The sequence below is a fragment of the Salvia splendens genome, chromosome 10 (genome assembly GCF_004379255.2).
Source record: "Salvia splendens isolate huo1 chromosome 10, SspV2, whole genome shotgun sequence".
Lineage (NCBI taxonomy): Eukaryota > Viridiplantae > Streptophyta > Magnoliopsida > Lamiales > Lamiaceae > Salvia > Salvia splendens.
The window spans coordinates 15,549,381-15,565,763 of NC_056041.1; the positions used below are offsets into that span (position 1 = coordinate 15,549,381).

At 33.9% G+C, this 16,383-nt stretch overlaps 1 protein-coding gene and 1 pseudogene across 1 annotated transcript; one reads left to right on the plus strand and one right to left on the minus strand.

Moving 5' to 3' along the window:
- Positions 1-7,994: 7,994 nt before the first annotated feature.
- LOC121750685 (zinc finger protein 8-like) lies at positions 7,995-9,244 on the plus strand. The gene is made up of 2 exons (XM_042145263.1): positions 7,995-8,059; positions 8,126-9,244. The coding sequence occupies exon 2, from the start codon at positions 8,330-8,332 to the stop codon at positions 9,083-9,085; it is 756 nt and encodes a 251-aa protein (XP_042001197.1). The 5' UTR covers positions 7,995-8,059; positions 8,126-8,329; the 3' UTR covers positions 9,086-9,244.
- Positions 9,245-11,411: 2,167 nt separating this feature from the next.
- LOC121751244 lies at positions 11,412-14,911 on the minus strand (annotated as a pseudogene).
- Between the last annotated feature and the right edge of the window lie 1,472 nt (positions 14,912-16,383).

Genomic DNA, 16,383 nt, shown 5'->3' on the forward strand with positions numbered 1-16,383 from the left:
TTGATAATGAAGGGGAGGCAGAAATGATTGGTGAATCTAGCAGGGAAAGATGGTGGATATTAAATGAACTAAATTGGTTGAAAATCAATTTATTTTTTAACTAGGGGAAAAATTAGGTATATGAGGATGCAAATAGTTTGTTGATTTTGTTTTATGGAAATATAATTATTGGAAACTCAGATTTGGAGTCCTTAATTATGTACGTGTTAGTCAAAGATTTGGTTATAACTATTGTAAATGGAAGCAGAAAACAAAAATTAAAGGTTTGTCAAGTGGTTAAATTTAATGTGTAATGATGTAGAGTCAACATCTAGATGAAGAAAGTGGACCAATTGATAGTAATAATGTAGTAAAATGGGAGACATTCATGTGAATGTCGCTGCCTTACAACTACCAATAATTTATTTCAGCATTTACCCAATTAGTTACATTGAAACTGAATTAATTTTAAATTCACTACCGGCAATTAGCTGGTAAGTTTAAGTTTTAGATTATGGTAACACATTCAGAGAATTACTATTAATTTGTTGCTAATTTAAGTTCATCACATTTTATGGGATAATTTTTTTAATTTAACAATGGAGGTGCTGAAATACGACAATATATCCATCAGTAATAGTAATACTACTTTTACTTTCTCTACCGGCAATTCGCTGGTAATTTTAAGTTTTAGATTATGGCATCATTTATTTGTTTCGTTACCCAATTATGTCTACTTGTTTTATGAACCAATAGATAAATAAAATCAAATATTTTCATGCGAAAGATAAATGAATAATCTAGTTTCTAAAACACCAAGATCATTAATTATAAAACCTTTAGCAAAGAAGTTCAAGGGCGTTTTTTTATAAAGTACAATAAGGTTTTATTGAAAATTTGGGTACAAAAATAAACTGAACTGTTAATAAATTGTACAAGAGACAAAAATCTTAATTTAAAGCTAAGTTCAAATCTTAATTTAAAGCTAAGTTCTAGGAGTCTTGTTTCCGAACGAAGAAATACACCGAAGTAGTGTGCTCTAGGATCATACATGTCATTTAAAATAAAATGATTTCGTCTCGATTGTAGCAACACTACTGACATCACGAGCTTCGACGATCTGGAAGAGGCTATGCTTCGACAATGAAGGTTGGAGAGAGAGAGAGAGAGAGAGCGCTTTCGTATGCTAATTTATGCAGTGAATTGGCGTGTGGGATGCATGAAATGACTACCATATTTATAGGCGTAGTCCACTGCATTGAGGATCCTCTGAAGTCAGAACATATTAAGATAAATGGCGTGAAACTAAGTGCAATTACAAGCGCTACATGTGTCCATGTTCTACATCATATCATGTTTAATTTGGAAGATTTGAAACAAAGTGATTTTCCAATATTACCAACCCAAATGAGAAACCGAAAAAATGGATTTTGATGTCTTGTCTTAAATTTTTTTAAATCTTATCTTATATCGACTTAATGATGATCCTATCTCATCTATATAACAGTGGACAACCCTTCCCCTTATGAGGTCTTTTAAGGGGTTGAACGGTCCATTTATAATGTTTTGGAACATGGATTAAAAATTGTTGTCCAAAACTTTAATTTTCTCCTAACCAAATTGGTGAGAAACTGGGGAATTCTAGAGAGTGGGATGGAGGAGGTTGGAAGTTGGAACCCCTTGAGCCAAACTATTGATTTATGTATGTTGTGTTTTGTTTGGGGTGAGTTGCAGTTTTGCTTTTCCTTAGGTTTTGGTTTTTGAATGCTTTGTTGTGTTTGTTGTGTTTCGATTGGGGTGAGTTGCAGTTTTGTTTTTTTCGGAGATTTTAGTTTAAGGTGTTTTGAATGCGTTGTTGTGTTTTGTGCTGCGGGTTGCTTAATCTTTATTTAATTTTTGATTTGTGTTTTTCTTAATTGTTTGTTATTGGGGGTAATTATTTAATCTTTATTTAATTATTGATTTGTGTTTTTTTAATTGTCTATTGTTGGTGGTAATTATTTAGCCATCTATTACGTCTTCTCTCTTCTTTGTAGTGTGGGCAAGTTTTTGGTTGTGATGCCCTATTATTATTTGTTTTGGCTCACATTGTATGACTTGAGCTTTTTGTATTTCGTCTAAAAAATTATTTATAATAACTATATACTCCCTCCGTTCCATAAGAATTTGTATAGTTGTACTCTTTTTTTTAGTCCGTCTTACAAGAATATGTACTTCTAAATTTGAAAACTCTTTTCTCTCTAACTAGATGAGACCCCTTGTCCACTAACAATATTTTAAATACTTTTTCTTTCTATTTCTTTTTTACTTTACCAATTGTGTATTAAAACACATGTACAACCAAAAGTGCATTTTCTTGTGGGATAGAGGGAGTATAGCATATCGATTATTCATATAAATATATAGTACTCCCTCCGTCCACGAAAAATAGGGCTATTCCATTTTTGTCTCTCGTTTTGAAAAAATGATAATAAATAGTTAAAGTGGAGAGTTCTCTTACTTTTCTTTCTCTCCACTTTAACTATTTATTATTATTTTTTCAAAACGAGGAACAAAAATGGAATAGCTCTATTTTTCATGGACTGAGGGAGTACTACTTACTTAAATAGTACCATGTCTTATATTCAAAGGAGCATAAGTTGTTAATTTTAGTATAGGTGATAAAATAATTTGCATTTTATTTGTGTGGTCACGGGTTTAATTCATATTTTTTCAAAGAACGCCCAAACTATTAGTAGATCAAACTTACGACATTTTACAAGGGCAATATCATAATTTTATAGCCAATTTCCTTATTTCTATTGCTATCCTAAAACAATTTCACAGGCCCATTTTTGCCTTGCCTTGCCTTGCTACTTTTTGATACCTTATTTATACGTATATGATACAGGACATAAATTTTAGCTAGTAAAATGTTTGTATATATATATAGAGTGTGTGTGTGTGTGTGTGCGTGTTAGGGTTTGGTAAAGAATTGACAGAGCTATCTATATAAATTGTTCTGAGATGAAAATGAATGCAAATCACACAGTATGCAGGCAAACTGCAGTACGTATGTATAAAAATTGTCTCATATACGAGTTAGAAAAAGACAATAATGTTAATTCTGAATTTCAACATCAAGATCCTCTCAAGATCTGAGGAAAATGATATTTCACCACCATTGTAGCTATAATTGAATGAACTGGTAGGGCTCCATGCCACCGGTAACTACAAAGAGATAATTATAAGTAATTAGTACTCTCGTTAATAGACCCGAACTCTCAACCTCATTAATCACGATTACTTTAAATTACTAATTTAAATCGTTGGGAACTCATTACTTCGCCACTGCACACAACCCTACTCGATAAAAATTAATTCAACGCTACTTTATCATAAATATAGTAATATTAATAGGACTAGTTTTTTCATGTCATAGCTGTACCATCTTAATTATTTATGTATCAGACATGCGTGCATAACAGATATACAATAATTTTGCAAGTTACTAGGAAAAAAGGATTTTGATTTAATTATATATAAATCATGATTATAGGGTTGATGGACACTTCTGATATAGAAACGTGTCGGGTGGTCCTAAAATATCAGTTTGCAGACAATTATACTGATGTATCATTGAGCATCAAGCTTTTAAAGATAGTTCAATGGCATGTTGTTTTCTGTTCATATATATAAATTGACATGTGTTGCAAAAAATAAATATTATACTTGAATTTTTAGTATATTACAATTTTGGAATATATTGATCCCATATAACTAAATAGTTTATTGGATATTAGTGGGCTCCTATTTTATTTCATCCACTTGTATATTCTTCTTCTTAATTATTTACTATAGTATCAATTAATAACCCCACCGAAAATATCTACTTCTCATTTAATTTGCACATATATATGATAATATACCTAATCTCACACATTCCGCGGTATTGTATTATTCGCAAATTTTGTTATATAATTATAGATTATTATATATGCGTAGTACAGTAGTATATGCATTTTTGAGTTAATGCAATTTTGCATTTTTAGTTTAATAAGATGCACCAGTAATACAATCTACGGCGTTATTTTGTAGTATAACAATACAAATGACTCATTTTTATACACATACTAAAAATCGTCATGATGTCAACATATTATCTTATCGAGATTATTATTATTATTATTATTATTATTATTATTATTATTAACAAGCATAAAATTACTGAATCATTTGTATAATTTACTGAATTGAAAAGAGCAATTAAAAATCACACCTCTAATTTTAAAATTCATGTAAATCAATTTTTAATCTAAAAACAGGACTTAGACACTCAGTTAACCCCACTCATGATGATGAATGCATAATTAGGTTAAATTAATAAAAAAAAAATACATCGCTGGTAAATTTGGACTTTATCTTTAGCAAATGATACTTGAGATCATAATTTAAGTATATTTATTCACAATAAGTGAAAAATTTCCGCGAATCAAGGAAGCATGTTCTAAATTTGGAACTATTTAACTTTTAAGTCATCAACTCTTACTTAACTTGGACAGTGTGTGTGTGATATACCTATATATATATATATAACCTGGACACTGCTAATTAATTAATGTCTGAAATTTGCATTATATGAAATTCTAATGTAATAAAAGAAATGGGGCCTAATTTAGGTGGAGATTATAAATACTCTGGTTAGCAACATTAATAGGATAGGACAGAAACAATTGCATATTGGATGTTTGTCACGTCTGGTGTACTAACTATTTACTACACTTATTTCATCCAAGCTATACAAACGGTGCACTCCTATTATCTATTCAATCTGCCCTACGTGGCTGCACTTTGTGCGAGTTGTTTCGTTGACCGATCGACACCAACCATAACATCAACTCTAAATGCATTAGACATGCCCATAACAAACCAGACCCAAAGTTAACTGCCGATTCAAAATCAGAACCGTCAGCCTCGTAAATCGTAAGTCGTAACTATGATCCAACACATATATTCAGTGACGAAGCCAGGATTTTGTCGTTGAAAGGCTTAAGTCACTCTTAAAAGTTTTGGCATTACTATTGTCGAAAATAGTTATGGTATGAGTAGTAAAGGAATGCAAGTGATAGAGAAGAGAAACAAGAGACATATCATAAAATAATTAACGAGTGATGGAAATTAGAAATACGTATCATCGTTGTTGTTAATATCGCACGTTTGAAAGTTTTTCTTCAAAATATGAGTAAATTGTGTGTGTGAAACAAAAAACATAAAGCTAGGAGTAGTAAATTAGAAAATAAAATTGAGAATAAATTAGAAAAGAAGAGAAAAGATCGTATATGTAATTTTTAATTGGAAGTAAATATAAAATAAAAGAGAAGTTCGTGCATTTTCAAGTAGAATTGAAGTAGAATTTAAATAGAAAAAATAAGAGAAAAAAATAAAATCATATGGAAGTAAATTAGAAAAAAAAACTAGTTAGTAAATGAGAAAATAAGAAAAAAAATTCAGAAATGCATACAAAAAGCTTGTAAAATGAAAAAAAAGCTAGTGTATTAGAAGATAATTGAGAGTAAATTAGAAAATAAGACCAAAAACCATAATAGGTATAATAATAATAGAAGTAAAATAGAAAAATAAAAGTGAAAATTGTGTAATTAAATATATTAAAGTATGAGTAAAATATGAAAAAAGAGAAATTCGTGTGCAAGTAAATTTGAAACCAAAAATGTAGGTAAATAAGAGAAAAATAAATCCATGTGCAAGTAAATTTGAAACAAAAAATGTAGGTAAATAAGAGAAAAAATGGGTACATAGATAAAATAATACAAGAGAAACAATAGTAGTAGTAGTGTGTAACATCATTTAAATTCCAAAGTTCCTATTCTTAGGAAACAAAGAAGTTCCTATAGATAGTAATAAATAGTGATGCGGGGCCCATAGGGCCATGGGCTCCCCAGGCCCCATAGTGGCTTCGTCTATGCATACACTATTATAAAGTTGAATACTAAAAATTTCGTACATATTTTTGCCGTGTCAAAAATTTATAGGGCTAATTCAGGGCTAATTCAATCAAGGAATTATTATCAAAATAGAACTCAGTCTTAATGTCAAACCACATAACCAAATTACGGGAGGTCATTTTTAGATTCCTTTGATTCATTTTAGAAAATCCGGATTTGAAAAACATAAGGTCATTTTTAGATTGTTTTAGGTTATTTATGTGTTTTTGAAATTCAAAAAATGACCTTTAAACAATTTGATAATGATCTTCGTATTTAGTTTTGTAGTTAGACATTAAAATTGAATTTCTCCCGTATGATAACGGAAAATGTGTCGTTTAGAGTGTGACTCGAAAGGAGTACTACTGTATCTATATTTGTCAATAACTACATCTTGGAGAGGGCAAAAGAGTCCTTAAACACACTGGTCCCCTTGTGAGGTGCAAAGAATGTAACTTTAATGGGGAAAAGAAAGGGTTTTGCATGAATGAAGGTTGGCTAGCTATTGCATGACTAGAGAAAGGACCCCCCATGTAAGTTGAATCTGCAAATCCAAATGGGGACACTTGCATCACCCTTAAACCACACACGGTACATATATATATATATATATATATATATATATATATATATATATATATTGTAATTAAAATCCTATGATAACCCAAAGCAATTTAGGACAACGACTTGTCTTCAAACTGCATACCAAAAAAGCTTGAATTATTAGCAAGTGTGGTGTACAAACCAAGAATAATTGCCAAAAATATAATGGGTCAAGCACGCATCAACGACTCCACAAATTCATGAGAGAGAGAGAGAGAGAGAGAGAGAGCCCTTCTCTGAGCATAAACTTTTGCTCATCAAGTAGTTGCATATTGGAAGTAGTGAAAGTTAGAAAGCTGTAAAAAATTCCTTGTGAAGATGACATTCAGGAACTTTTAGATCAAATCTATAATTTTCTACAGTTTTTTTTCACACAAAAACAAGTACATCTAGAGGTAAAAACATAAGGTGAAATTCCCTAATATGTATACCATTTGATTTGAATTACAAATGACAAAAAAAAACTTCATATAACTATGCAATGATGAAAAACCATAAAAACACCCTGACTGCACGTCTTCTTCCTGTCAGAAACATTCAAGTATTCTCTAATTATAACTTACTTATATTACACTAAACTGTAGAATTGATTATAATTAAACTAAATTTACACTATTTGATCTAAGCATATGATACTGTACTAGAATTCAATAGAAAATCTCAATTAATTAATCACTAGGCAGATTAGGGTATTATAAATGATATTTTAACAAGAAACGTGGAAGAAATAGAGTTTTGAATTTGATAGTTTAAATGGGAGGGCTTGACAGTAGAAAACATCATGGACCATTGTATAGTATATGAGAAGAAAAGACAAGAAAGCCAAATACAAAACTAAATACTTTGCAAACTGCAAGTGATAGTGTGTGTGTGTGTGAGAGAGAGAGAGAGGAGGTGCAGGAGGAGAGAGATAATGATGAACTCCCATTAGACATCTCTTTCATGGAAGTAATGTTAGCTAACATTTTTGGACCACTTTAAGGAAAGGTTCCAAGATATACTAGAAAAACACCCAACTTGATAATAAGAACTACCCAACAATGCCTTTCTACATGGTCCTGCACATGAGAGAGAGAGAGAGAGAGATGGCCGGTGAATATCTTGTTTAAATTCAAGAAAAAAACCCTACTAGTAATGCTTCGCTAATTAATAGTACATCTTAATGGACTAAAAATGCCAAAAAAATAAAACTATTCCACATATTCCCCATCTTTATAAATCAACGTGATTGATATTCAGACAAGAATCAATTTTTGGTGGTTGGATTTGGCCGTTTTTTTCAGGAAAAAACAACAAATAAGGGCCCAATAATTAACCTACATTGATGACTTTTGCTAGTTCTTTGTGTCCTTGCTATTGTACATAAATAATAGGGCTTGTGTTTAAGTAATCAATTATCACTATGGTATTGCACTCACCTACTACAGAAACACAATCAAGAAACTATTCATAAGTGTAGAAAAACACCCCTCCCCCTAAGAAAATAGCCTAAACATGTAAGTACTTCTCTAGACTCCATATTATGTGTTTATAGTATTGATAATATCGTGTATTTTATACAGGCTAACGTGTATGAATGTTAGGAGAATAGAAGAATGTTTAAAGTAAAAATTTATGCGGCCACTCCTTCTCCAGCCCCACCATATCCTCTTCTAACACTTCCATATACAACAACTCTACTCCTCTTTCACATTTTCTTTCCCTTCCTCTTCGAAATTCTCTCCATTCCCACCCTTGCCTAAAAGGAAAACTCCCACTTCCTCCATATGGATAAAGCATCTGAGAGAGAGACTCGAGACTTCATGAGCGTCGAGTCCTTCTCTCAGCTGCCCTTCATCCGCTCTGCGCCCCGCGACAAGGGCGCCGGTGGAATTAGACTATTCGGCCAAGAATTGGGCACCAAGAAAACCCCAAAGGACTATCCCTCAGACTCCAACGATGACGAAAACAACATCAACAACACTCAAGACTCGGAGGCCAGCAACGGAGGCGGCAGCAGCCGGAAATTCGAGTGCCACTACTGCTGCCGAAACTTCCCCACCTCCCAAGCCCTCGGCGGCCACCAAAACGCCCACAAGAGGGAGAGGCAGCAAGCCAAGAGAGCTCATCTGCAGTCAGCAATGCTGCATGGTAGCTTGGCTGATTCTCACGTCTACGGCCTAATGAACTACAGCCGCCTCGGCTCAGCACCTCCGCTGCCGGTGGCTTACCACTCTTGGGGCGGTGGAGGCGGCCCTGCCTCCAGCAGCGCCTACACCGCCACCAGCAGGATCTACGGGAGCTACGCAAACACCACCGCTCAGCCACAGCAGCAGCCGATCACCTGCAGCCCCTTGGCCTTTTGGCGGGTCCCAGCTGCTGCTCCGGCTGCGTTTGCTGGCCGCAGCCAGCCACCGCAGACGTCACTGGAGGTGAGGGCCTTGCCATCGTCGATCAGTAGCATTCCAGCCTCTCAGCTGCGGTTTGGATACGAATCGAAGGCTAAAATGCAAGAACATGTGAGTTTGGATTTGCATCTTTAGCTGGATTTTCTTGGGAAAAAAGAGGGAAAATATAAATGAATTGCTTATTTCTCGAGGAATAACATCATCTCAGATTCTTGATTTTATTTACAAGAAATCATACTAGTGTGTAAATGAATTAACTTCCTCGGTGATTTACTTCGTTCATTTTTTTTATTACTATTAGTCTATTACTCTATTTTCAAGAATTCTTGTCTCGACTAAATACTTCATCACTAGTGATTCAAATACCTGTAAAGATACAAAATAAATTCAAACGTGTTAATCCTAGCCGGCCCCCTTTAACTTGGTCGTTTCTTGTTAAATTAATACAATCGTTAATGTTTTCTGATCACGATAAACTAGTATATATATGTACATTTACGCCACGGCCCGTTTCGGAAATGACACGTGCTATACGATTTAGGATTAATGTCATAAAAGGTTTCATATTTGGAGCAAATAATATTAGTCTATGATTTGACTCACTTATTTTCACTTATCATTAGTACACTACAAGGGCCAAGTATTGATTTATCTGTCGACCTAAAAACTCTATTATTTTGGTGCATATACATCTGAAATCTGAATTATTAGAAAACGGATATATGTCGATATGCTCATTAATTATTGGGAAAAGAACGACTCACGTTAACCCACCAAATCATAAACCATTTCTAGTCATGCTGAAACGTTTTTAGATATAATTCTGTTCCGAATTACGTGTAGTAGTACTAACCTAGTTTAATCCAGTAAATGAATATTGACAAACATTCCTAATAAATTGATTTTCTTCTCAAATCTAACTCGGGTCACTTTTTGACACCTAGTTATCAAGCTAGCAGCCGAAATATCGTAGTTTTATGTCATATTTTGACTGCTGGCGATGACTGAAGTTGATTCAGATTATATTTGAAAAGAAAATCAATTTTAGGTACATATTTTTGTCCGTATTTGTTCATTGGGTTAAATTTGAGAACAAATGTTTTTTAGAAGGTTAGATTAGTATATTCAGCCAAATACTTGAAGTAGAAGATAAAAATCCATCGCATCGAGGGGTATGAGAGGGCTTGTATATGTAATTAGATTTTGAATTGGATGGACCTGACATAATTTCAATTATGGTACCTCTCTTTACCCTACTGCAGATACCCTAAAAAAAGAAGCAAGAACACAGTGCATAAGGGAATAATAATTCAAATAAGAGAGGGGTTTAATTTTACCAAATGAGAGAGGGAGAGATGAATCCAGGCCAATTATCTGAAGGCCCACGAATTAATAGTCTGGTGATGACAGAAAACCTACAGAAACACATGTAAGCGAAAAAGTTGACAAATAAAGAGGAGAACAAAGACATATGAAGAGTAGAATGCATTATGGAAGTTAGGACCACAACACCTCTAACACAGACCACTGGGATTCAAGCAACAATTGGTTGGACCACAACCTTATAAACGAGGTTGACACCTTTAACACTGCTAACCTCCCAATGGGTTGGATTGGATTGGATGGGTGGGAACATATCCACTCATCTTCAACACAACACTCTATGTTATTTCTACGTCTACCATATCATATTCATAAAGCACTTACCCGAACAGCAGTAGAGTGCTCGTTTCATGGCAATGCTATATCACCAACGCCAGCAGAATGCACATCATAAGCAGCGGAAACCTGAGATATTTTCTTTCAAAACATGACAAGAATCTTTACCACCAGCATAGATTATGTCAAAGATGAAACTTCTAGACTTCTCATCAGGTCAGAACGGACGTGATAAAAAACTCTGCTCACTGCATCTCTAGGGGACGCGCTTCATAAGTCTTGCCACGAATACCAATTGCATATACATATATTAAGCAGGACACAAAGGAGTTTTATTAATAACTATTCCATAAGTGCAATACTAAAGAGGACAGCAGAAGTACATTAGTAAATACTACTCATATAGTTCAAGTTACAAAGCACGAAATTGAATGTATAAATTCAAGACTTTAACTGCAGCACGGCTTGGAATTCAACCATGTAATTAACACTAACCTAGAACATGTAAACAATTTCACTGATCGCAATTTATGGCAATTCTACCTACCTCTTAATAGCCAAGCTTTGTGATATATCAAGATCAGTACCACCAATATTCAGTGCAAGACCTAATAAATATTTCCATAGTACCTACCCGACTGGCCTTATTCTGCCAGAAAATAGCAAAATACATCAATATTACTTGAAATAGATGGTGATTCTAGTGTTACCACGTACCAACACACAATAAGAAATTGAAATGCAAAACAAGTTTTGTATCACTGGAACAGCAGTAAAAGGCAATATATTACAGACAGAAAACTTAAAGGAAAAGGCCGGTTCTTGTGCTAATACAAGTCATGTTACAAATCATGTATAATGCTCAAAATAATCAACAAGCAATGCGAAGCAGTATTTAATTTGTTAACATTTCTTAAATCTGATATGGTCATCATATGGCCCAAATGGCAGATCAAACAGCTGAGTGTGCAAGCCAGTTAAACAGACAGAAAGTTGTTATGTTTATTAATTTACATGATACACAAAATACAAAACAGAACCAAGTAGAGTAGCTAAGATTCTAAACCCCTCCAGCCAATCACGGATGCTGCTTCTGTTGAACTCTAGAGATGTGATTGTCTTCAATATGTCTTGTAAACAATGAAATGCCATAATGGGAAACACTTGAAGAAGCAAAATAAGATGTCACAATGAGTTGACTGAGCTTCGGTAGTGCATAGCCTGTGAATTAAGGTGAAAATGAATCATTCTGAAAAAATTATTGTTAAAGCTTTCAGAAAAAGACAACAGTTACATGGGATGAGAAAGAGGTAGTTTATGGTCCTAGTACCAAAAGGGAGTTTAATAGATTATGTCTTCTTTTCTGGGATGCTACTTTGGGATGTGGTACATGAACGATAGCTGCCGGGGTTGTGAGTATTAACTTTCCTTTGAGATTTTGTTAATACTAACCTTTACCTGTGAAGTGGGATGCACCCCAGGTCTATGTATTTAATCCATGGACGTCCCAAGGACAAATGCCAAAAAAAAAGGTGCAAAATACGTCCCCCTGGGGGTATATTATATTTTACCATGTTATTGTTTTTTGTTTTAAATACTACGTTTTACTACGGTCAAAATATCTTTTGACCAAAAAAAATAGGTGAAACCCTATGTTTTTAGAAGACTGCTGCCACTGCCTTCCTTCCAGACATTAAAAAATGAACCATCCTCTCAATCCTAAACCCACTTCCCATGAATCCCATCTAACTACCGCCACTAGGTAAGCCGCCCACCGCTGCTTCTGTGTTTGAAGTCCTCTCGCCTATGCTTCGGCATCATCTCCTCTCGCATCAGCCTCCTCCGAAATCTCTGCTGCCTCACGCAGCTGGAATCACCAGCCCCATCCACTTTCTTCTCTGGATGCTAACAGCAACTAACCCCTAAATGCTACTGTATTTGCCTGATTTTATCATGGATTATGTGGTAACAGCATATTTTCTGAATCATGAAATTTTGGAATTTTTTTTATATATAAACATATACTATGTATCATGCACGTATCGTATTTATATAACATAAAAAGTATTTTTGACGTATCGTATATTTATTTTAAAATTTTGACATATCGTATCTTTATTTTTGAAAATTTGACTTATTTACAACCCTGTATCACGCACGTAATTTGTCGTAGTCGCCATGCTTACTAGCTCTAACCATACTTTAGCTATACATGAAGTACATATTCCCTATGTACTACTGTACATGTTTTAAATATGTCAAAAACCATCAGTAACTTTTATAGTAGACGAATCTCTGATTTTCACTCGTTTTAGTACATTTATATGTTACTATGTCAAGTAGACTATATTCAAAGAAAAAGATATGCTGCAGATATTATTCAGTGGCTCAAATCTTGCGGAAAAAAAATTAAGCTACAAAGTGTATAAATATTGGTATTACAGAAAGCACATATAAAATAGTATCTTGTAATTGTCTGATTATAAATGACACATACCTCCAAACGCAGCACTAGCTGCAGAGTACATCAAAAGAGGAGGAAGCTGCAAAATGGAAAGGCAGAAAGATTATAAATCTCATACAAAATTGTGGGGGGGGGGAGAGAAATTAGCTGCTCCTAACAGAATAATGTAATTATTAAACATGAGTACTGAAGAAGCAAACATAGCATACCCCAATAACAAAGGGAAGCCACTTAGGCCCCTTCACACGGTTTTGGATATAAGGAATTCCTAGTAAAGACATCATCAAAGGTTAATGAGATAAGACGATAGACAAAGAAACACTTGAATGAGTGAATAGATGGAATTGGTCTACCTGTGTTAAAACCATGAATTGCACTAAGCAAACCACCAATCCCATAGCCAGCCTATTCAGAACAGTGCATTTCATTTCACAATATCAGTCATGATTGTCAAGGAGAGTGAGGATGTGTATATTATACATGCGGATGTTCATGTATGTGCACATACACAAATTCATAATGTCATTTTTAGGCATAGGGATCCACAGTTTGTAAATGTGAAGGTAAGAAATTGCTATCAGAATCAAAAAATGACAAGCTGCCCAGATCTATACTATGCATATGTTTCTTTAAAAGAAGAATTCATGCAGATATACGCCTTTTAGCAAAGGAAAACACATGAGTAACTTGTCTTACACCACGAATATTTAATACAATATCAAATTACAAACTCTCCAGGATGAATTTGAGCAAAAACAATGAGAACATCCAAATAAAAATAAATCGACAGTGTCTCCATTCAAACTTTAAAAGGGAAACAGCAGCAGAGTAGGTGCAGCTATCTCCACTAAGAGCAATCGTAGATTCATATCTTCAAAAAAAATAATAAGTAATAGAAGCAAATCAGTTTACTTGTATGGACTCAACTCCTAGATAAGAACTGATAAATTATTACCAAGTATACGTTGCTGTGCAAACCCTAGTGAATCAGAGCCAACATTAGACTAATGTTGCACATGTGCATCTTTGTAGGATGGGATTACTGAAACTAGCAGAACTTGGAGTCATGGACAAGAAGTTGCTGATTAATAAACCGAATGAACACACAAGGAGCATGCAGGAGTATACAAAGAGCAATAGATACTTCCAATCATTCTCATTTATCCTATTATATTAATCAACATTTACTACCTAACTATTGATACCTGTCATATACTTACTACTAAACTAGCTACTTAACCAAACTCGGGAACTAAACTAAAAATCACAACATAAGAAGAACATATAGAAATATGAAACGGAATCCATTACAAAATCATTCGCTCCATTCTAAAATCAAACTAGTATAGAAAAAAGCAATTCAAGCATAAAAAAAGCAATTACTAAAGACCGCGCACATACCACGTTAGTGGCGTCGTGCAGAACCGGTGCGATTTCCCATTCCGAATTCTCCTGCTCCAAAAAAATAGTTAAGGAAACATTTCATCAAACAGCTGATGGGCATCAACAAATATAAATATACGTGCAAACACACACAGAGTGAGAGATAATACCTTAGCAGGATTTAAGAGAGAGAGAGGCAGCGCGGGCAGCGGGCAGTGCCGAGGCCTGGTTTGATGGTGGGATCGTGTATGAGATTCCCTCGTCGCAGCTTCTCTTCGTACACTTCCCGCGTCCCCATAAATTGATCGAAAAACTCCTCTCCTCTTCCAATTGATCAACAAGTATCTCTCTCCTTGCAATTGATCTAAACAATCATCTCTCTTCGCACTCGAAAACAACTCCAGTGAGGAATTCATTTCGAGCTACAGGTTTTCATTACAACTATGGGCTTTGGGCCTCAAAATATCTTAATACTCGACGATTAAGGCCCGCTTAATATTTTGGTACAAATGTGAAATAGAATAGAAAAATCTGTAGAGGTCACTACAACATACTGTCGTTTGATACTGAAAAAAATTACTGCACATGTTAAACGAAATCAATTGAATATGAGCCATAAGTTTGGTCTAAGTAAAATCAAATCTATACATAGGGGAGTTTCATGTCGTTTTAGTTTATAAATTATTTACTTAGTTCAAATTATTTTTGATTAATTGACCTTTAAATTTTGCAGTTATTGATTTAATTTGAAAGGTTAGAATAATTATGAGGTACTCTACTCTTTGTGTGATCGATTTTATTACCGATTTAGTTTATAATTTATGGCATTGACACAAAAAGTCATCCGTAAAAGAATGTAAGACATTACCACATCTTCTACAAATACAAATTTCATTCATCGAAACTATCATAAAAAATTATACTCCACTATTTGTGTGACTGATTAGTTTAGGATATTCTAATTTGGACTTGCATACGTCTATCATGCCCCTTCACATATATCAATAAATTCTCTGTTTTTCTTTCATTAAACATTAGTAAAGACATGTGTTTGTAGTTGATCATTTTGTAGCAGAGATCGAAAAGTGTTTCTAATTGACATGTGTTTTATGTGCAATTTTTAGTATTGAAACTTATTTGATTATTATATGTGTTTTTATTGGTATAATAAATTGTAATTATATACATTTATTAATTTTGAACTTGGTATACTTGTTTCTCATTTTATAAATATGAATTCATAATTTTGAATTGCTGCAAATAGAATATCATTTGAGTCATGCATTATACTATTGTGATGCATGACTAATTAACAAAATAATAAGTAAATTTGTGCATGAAATTAGAAATTGGTGACAGTTCAATAATTTAATGACTATTAACTCTTTACTAGAAAATAATTTCGTCCTCTGTGGATGATACCAAATCACCAATAAAAATCTTAATAATGAATCTGACCATGTACTCTATGATTAATTATTGAAGAGTTGGTGGAGTGACCCGCAAAATTTCAAACCTGCCGATAACCTACTATTGGATGCTGTCTGTTTAAGTTTAAGAGAACCGCCCACATGTTTAAACCAAATGGGTATATATTTCACTTTTTTAAAAGTAAAATATTTATGTCGTACCCAAAAATAGGAATTTGTCCTTTAAAAAAAATATTATATTTATTTAAAAGAGTAAAACACGCTTAATAAAAGAGTAAAAACGCTTACTCCAAACAACAGTGTTTAATTTATTTATTTTTTTTTAAAAAGCAAACGTACTAAAGAGTTCGGCCCAACAGCAATGACGGCCCATCAGCCCAAAGCCCAAGGAAGAGTATGATTTCGGCATTACCAAAGAGTTCGGCCTCAGCCTACAGCTCGGTAAAAGCCAACCTATCAAGCTCTGCTCTCAGGTCGGCATCAAGCTCTACTCTCAG

What these genes read in the sequence shown, in the direction of transcription:
- LOC121750685 (XM_042145263.1), top strand. Translation starts at nt 8,330, where the DNA reads ATGGATAAAGCATCTGAGAGAGAGACTCGAGACTTCATGAGCGTCGAG.